Raw genomic sequence first — 6,790 nt, 5'->3', positions numbered from 1 at the left:
CTGAAAAATAATATAAGGTTAATACATTTGAAACAAAGGTAGATCCAGAAATTTTCCAAGAGAGGGACGATTTTTTAACTAAAAAGTTTTTCGCAGCTCCTATAGATCTGGAGTGTCGTTCTAGGTGTCATTTTAGAGCTCTTTTGATAGTCTTTCATATGATATACTTGGCAAGGTTATGTGACATTAATATTTCAATGTCATGCAAATCATTATTTGACCTTGAATATTTTAGTGAAAATTAATTATTCCTTTTCAATTAACAACCGCATATTGGGAAAATTACATTATACTGCGGAATCGAAATATTTCATAATTAATTTTCAGTATGATCCCATTGCTGTCCGATTCTGAAATTTTTGCCACGTATAGACCACATTAGTAAGCAAAAAATATATTTCTTTCAGATTTTTTTAAAAAATCTACTTTTTAAAATATTCAAGGTCAAATAATCATTTGCATGACCTTGAAATATTAATGTCGCATAACCTTGTCGAGTGACATATGTGAAAGCCTATTAAAAGAGCTTTAAAATGACACCTAGTATGACATTTAGCTCCTAAAGGATGTTGTTTGTATTGATTGTGGACGTTGTTTATATTGATTTTCAAAAAGCTTTTGATAAGGTACCTCATGTTGCTTTTCTCAGCTACCTAGCTGATATAGGAATAGGAGCAAAAACTTGACTTTGGGTTAGAAATTGGCTGACTGGAAGGAAACAAAGAGTAGTTGTGAGGAGAAATCATTCTAACTAGAGTGATGTTTTAAGTGGGGTTCCTCAGGGTTCATTTTTAGGGCCATCATCAATGAGAATATTTCTGGAAGTATGAATTGTTTTGCTGATGATGTGAAAGTTATGAGGATTGTAGAAAATGAAGAACAGGTAAAACAGCTTCAACGGGATTTAGATTATATTACTAAGTGGGCGGATATGTGTGGTATGACAGTTAATGTAGGGAAATGTCAAGTGCTACACTTAGGTCATGGAAGTAAGCGTACGAGTTATCGTTTACAGGGTTCAGTCATTAGTAAGGCAGAAAATGTTATTGATCTGGGTATCTTAATAAATCAGGACTTCAAGTTTAGTCAACAGTTCAGCATTGCAAGTAACAAAGCTAACAAAATGCTTGGGTTTATCAATAGATCTATTTCAAACAAATCTGAGAAGGTTCTTCTTATAGGAGTTTAGTAAAACCCCATTTGAAGTATGCTGTGCAGTTCTGGTCGCCTTATCTGAGGAAAGATATTATTGTATTAGAAAGGGTTCAAAGAAGGGTAACTTGACTAGTAAGGGGACTTTCAGATTTAGATTATGATGCTAGACTTAATAGGCTTAATATGAATAGCCTGGAGCAAAGGAGGGCCAGAAGGGACATGATTCAGTTGTTTAAATTTATCAAAATGAGTGATACAAGATGAGTGAGCTGATGTTACTGGATTAAATTTTTGCACGGAAAGCAGGACGAGGGGTCATTGTTTTAAGCTATTCAACTCTCAGGTTAATCTGGAAAAAAGGAAAACGTACTTCTTCAGTGGGGTTGTGGGCACTTGGATAGCTTTAAAAGGGCTATTGATCTTTATTGAGGACTAATAAATTGACTAGGACCAGCCTAGCTGGGTCAAGAGCCTTTTGCTGATCGTCACATTTGTATTTGAATTTTTCGAGTATTTTGAGGGGTCTCACAGAAGAAACTAATGGTTAAAAAAAAAGAGAGAACTATTTTTTTTCTATCATCTTGTGGGTAGACTGAAACCTGTAAATTTTGTAGAAATCGATGATGGATCAATTTCAGAGGCTCATTGATTTGGCGTGTAATGACCCTATTATGTTGTGACAAGGTTTCAGTTGCACTAGAAAATAAATGGAAGTGGGTTGGTAGACAGTCTTTAGAACTCTAGTAGAAAATCTTAATTTTTATTTTAATTTAAAAAATAAAGTCATAATGTGTATAATTTTACAAAAAATGTGTATACATGGATGAATTATTACCTGTGGCAGGTTATCTCTCATGTAAGTAGGGTTTTCGAAAGAAACTCCAGGCGTTATTCCTGGTGGTAGCTTCATCAATCGGGATCTTTGGTAAAAGAAAATGCCTAGTCCACCCACCAACACTAAAAACAGCGCTGTACCAATCACACCTGCTGTTGTTTTCGCAATTGGACTGCTCTCGTCTGTAAAAAAGAAACAAAATTGAATGAGTTGTTTCTGTAAAATGATTATAAATATACAATTAAATACTTGCCTGCCAAGTTTTCGAGTTTTAGGTGAGAGTTCCAAATTTTGGGCTGATTTTATAAGCAAACGAAACAAAAAAAAAAACTTTTTTTTTTCTCTCTCTCTCTCTCTCTTTGTATACTTCCAGGGCCTGATTAACGCACGGTCCGGCGGGCCCGCGGACCTGGGTACCACAAATTTAGGGGCACCAAAATAGACTAGCCTAAATTCACTTACTTACTTTAAAAAAAAAAAGCTTATTTCACTTTTTCTCAACTTTAAGGGAGAGGAAACTCAAAAGTTTTTAAAAATCAGCTCAAAACCTCATAAAGTTAAAAACATTTCGGGTAAAAAGAAGTCGTTGTCCCTTAGCTCTGGAATTTCGAAATAATTACTCGGATGACATAGATGATCATTTTCCAGAAGAATTAACACACTTTCAAATTTTTGCAAAAGGTAACCCTTTTGGGAATGTTGAATGTTCCTGGAGAATGTTTAAAATGGATAAGATCACTAAACATTACACATACATTTCCGAATGTGGATTCAGCCCTGCAGCTTCTTCTTACCTTGCCTATCAGCAGCTGTTCCAGAGTGAACGTTCCTTTTTATTTTTGAAAAGAATAAAAAATCATTTGAGAAGATGCGTTTCTCAGGATAATTTACAGGCGTTTTCCTTATTGACCATTGAAAATTCTGTGACATCAAACATAGATTTCGATTATTTGATCGACACATTTGCCTCTGTTAAATCCAGACAGAAGCCTTTTTAAAACTTGATGGCAGAATTAGTAAGATTTTTTTTTTTTTTTTGCAGTTTTAAATTGTTTTTTTAACTTTTTTTTTTTTTTAAGGTAAGGCAATTTTAACTGTGATTAGTATGGTGACTATCAAGTGTTTGGTATTCAAATCCCAGGTTCCGTTTCAAATGTAGTGATGTTCCTTTAAAATGTAGTTTCTAGTATATTAGGTTTCTAGTATGAAACATTGATTTTAAAATTGTGCGGATTTTCTCATGGGGGGGGGGGGCGGCACCAAAATCTACTCAGGACCTGGGCACCAGTTTGACTTGATCGGACCCTGTATGCTTCCCTTGTTATAGATGAGCAAACTAACTCATATTGTGTCTGATTGTCTATTATTACAAACAGGGATTGTGATTTTTTTTTGGTTCAAATACATTTTTTTTTATTTATTTATTTTTTAATCGTCTTTAAAATAAATAAATAAATATTTTTAAAATAGACTTCTAGAATTTTAGATATTAATTATGTTATTGTTACAAAATCCTTTAACTTCGCATTCCAAATCTGCCTCTGGGGGGGGAGGGGTACTGATCTGGGTCTTGTTTGGCTTCTGGTTTGGATCAAAATTATCGCCATGTTGATAGATGGTGCTTCCATTTATCGTATGCTGTCTGAGCTAAATCCGACCTCCACGTTAGCGGTGCTCTGGAAACGGAATCCTCACATTTCTGCTTTAAATTGAGTAGCATTGTCTACTATAGCTTTTGTACCCGAGTGCGGTTTATGCAACAACAAAATAATAGTATTTTCTTCTTAATTTTGCAAAAGAATTAAAGACTTCGAAGTTTGTACAAGCTTTATACATTTTAAGTAACTCCTGTCATGAACGAAAACTGCTTGATTATGATGAACTTTTTTTCATTCTGTAGAATAGAGGCTCCAAAATTTTGGCATTCAATGATTTTCATTATTATTAAGCAATTCGAGAACATCATGGAAAAACTTTGTTATGGAAAAAAAATAAACAATGAAAACATATGAAATTTCGTCACTTTTTAATTCATATTTTCTTAGTTCTTGTTTCATGGTAATTATGAAGTTGCTACTGAAACATTCCGTTACATTTCATTTTATTAACATTTAAATTGCGATCGGTGTTCCATTATTTTTTTGACCTTGATATATAGAATTGGACTAAAAAATACTTACAGCTTGCTGATTCTGCGATGTAGTTGTTCATTCCATCTATATCTGAAAAGGAAAAATCCGAACTATAGTAACGATTTTTTAAGTACTAATAATGATTAAATATCACATTTTACTTTCAAATGATTAACACTATGAGCTAATAAACTATGAACTGACTGAAGAAATGCTGATATAATTCTAAGTAGGGGAGACCGGGGCAAGATAACTATGTTAACAATTTTCGTTGTTTATTAATTTATTTTTAAGGATAGTAAAATTAATTTCACATGAGCTGTTACAGTAGTCCTTTGTAGCATTAAATATATTACCATTTAGTTTTTAAGATAAAAATAAAATAATATAAATTTTTAGTTTTTCATAACCTTAACAAATCGTTATCTTGCCCCAGTACTGAGGCAAGATGATTTTGACGTTGGGGCAAGATGACAACATTGAAAAAGGTTGGAGATAGTTTATGATTAGAACATGTTATCTAGTTTAACAATTGATAACTGTGTTTTTACATCTTACAAAGTATTAAATTAAGCAATTTAATAGATTGCAGCGTAATGTTAAAGTAGTAAGTTGTGCAGCTAACAATGGGCACAAATAAAAATGCCATTTTCATAATTAGAACATTCATGCCACCACTCTTGACTTTTACAGCACTGAATCCATTCATCTGTTGGATGGTCACAATATTCCTCTGGCCAAGCAGGGCATATTATAACACCATCCTTTGAAGTTGATACAACTGGATTGCTTGGCACAAATTGTATAGACTTGGAAGTACAGGAACTTAGTTCGTGTTGTTTTTACTCCCTTTTTAGCGTCACGTGATTATTTTCCCTGGTTTTTTTTTTTTTTTTTTGTTTTAAATAATCTATTTTTTCCTTCCGTTTTGCTCCTTGTTCTGACATTTCTCTGATGGGTGTGCTTGTAAGAATGTTTTTGAGCTCAGTTTTCTGCCTTTTCTTTTTTTTCTCTTATTGTGTTGCTTTAGGAAATGCATTGAAATCAGAAACACTAACAGGCTTCTTTGGTGTATCGGAATCAGCAATTGCCGTAAGTTCTGCTTCGTCTGGAGGATTTATATGTTGGTTATCTATCAAGGACTGAGTATTAGCACTATTATTCTCAGTTTCATCACCAACGAGCTCGTCATCTTGCCCCGCGTTTCGGCCCGTCATCGTGAACCACACTGCCTGTTTGAACGGATTCGTCTCCATTGCCATAAAGGGTGGCGATTAATTGACATTTATCCATGGTAATAGGTAGTATTTAAACTAAGTTACTCATAAATACTAAAAAAACACGAGAAATCTTATCTGTATCTATAGCAGAGCTTATTTACATATGCACAAAAGTTATATCGTAGCAACTATAAACATTCAGAACTTCAGAACCAACACAAATATGGCGATTTCAACGTCTCTATACTATTTCTGAGCGAACAGCGGATAGGAGAGCGAGCGATATCCAGTTGATGCTGTTACCTTCTGGAAAACGGAAAAATTAAGATATTCGTCATCTTGCCCGGCTCGTCATCTTGCCCCAGTCTCCCCTACATGTTGTAATTTTTAACTTTTGAAAAGGCTGAATGCAGACAGGGGTGGATACAGAAATAGTTTTTGGAAGGGACACCAGAGAGTAAAAGTAAAAAGCGCCTCCTCGTACAATTTTTCGTAAGAAAGTTAAAAATTTTTTTTAGCTCCAATAATGTTGATTACCGATTTTAACAAAGAATTAAAGGCCAAGTTGCTATATTATGTACCTTTCAGGGAATTAAGTCAGTTTAATATATTCTTTTATATTGATCTCTGAATCCCATGTTACTCCATGCGAAACAAAATGATTTTATTTATGTGCTATGAGTTTTTAAAATAATAGTTGAAGGAATTTGATTTTTGCTATTTAAAAATAAATTTAAGAATATTTAATGGGACAGTTAAATCAATTTTATCCCTTTGGGAGGGGACCTGGACCTGGGTGAACGCATCCATAGAACTCGCCAAAGGAGAAAAGATATATTTTTTAGATACAAATTTCAAGTACACAACTATAGAATAAAGTAGGATGATTTTTCAGAGCCATGTCGGTGGTATGAGAAACTTCTTTTCTTAACGCAAAGTGGTAAAAAGCTTGCAAAAACTTAAAGAATCCGGGGGGGGGGGGATATGGGGTGTGGCTGTGTCATGGACACGGCCGTGTGTTGTACGTGAATACATTTATGTAACGGGTACGGGTTGTTAGTATTACCATTGGATTATTCTTGAGAAGCCCTTTCCAACCGTATACGATCTCTATATTTGGTTTTGTCTTTTCGACGCGTATAGGTCGACATTATATATTTTTGATAACATTTTTTTATTCAAGCACCTTATTATATTCACTTTCTAAACAAATGTTGCATATATAATCGATAGATTTTGATGATAGCTGACGATAGAATGGCGGCGCTTCCTCCTCCACGCTCGATGCATCACTATTCTCGTTTATCGTAATGAATTCTTTGATCCTTTAGCTGTCCCGTGGTATAATTTAATTTTGGATATAAAGCTTAGATTCGAAACTACAGCGAAATTTTATGTATCATTTATAGTGCTAAGTGTAATAGTTTATGAAATATAAAATTTTAAAA

The 6,790-nt window shown here is 34.0% G+C and overlaps 1 protein-coding gene across 2 annotated transcripts in view; it reads right to left on the bottom strand.

Moving 5' to 3' along the window:
• The window catches only part of LOC129221355 (Ig-like and fibronectin type-III domain-containing protein 1), a 159,725-nt gene that overhangs the window by 3,314 nt on the left and 149,621 nt on the right, over positions 1 to 6,790 (bottom strand). For both annotated transcript variants that reach the window (XR_008580499.1, XM_054855826.1), the window contains exons 26-27: positions 4,171 to 4,212; positions 1,991 to 2,172 (exon numbers count right to left, since the gene is read on the bottom strand). Coding sequence is in view for 1 of the 2 variants with exons in the window: in XM_054855826.1 (XP_054711801.1) it covers positions 1,991 to 2,172; positions 4,171 to 4,212 (224 nt within the window). In the remaining variant the exon portion in view is untranslated. The remainder of the gene's footprint in view (positions 1 to 1,990; positions 2,173 to 4,170; positions 4,213 to 6,790) is intronic.

Source organism: Uloborus diversus, chromosome 4 (assembly GCF_026930045.1).
Source record: "Uloborus diversus isolate 005 chromosome 4, Udiv.v.3.1, whole genome shotgun sequence".
In the NCBI taxonomy this organism is placed as follows: Eukaryota; Metazoa; Arthropoda; class Arachnida; order Araneae; family Uloboridae; genus Uloborus; species Uloborus diversus.
The sequence above is the reverse complement of the archived record's forward strand: the minus strand, read 5'-3'. Positions and strand labels throughout refer to the sequence as shown.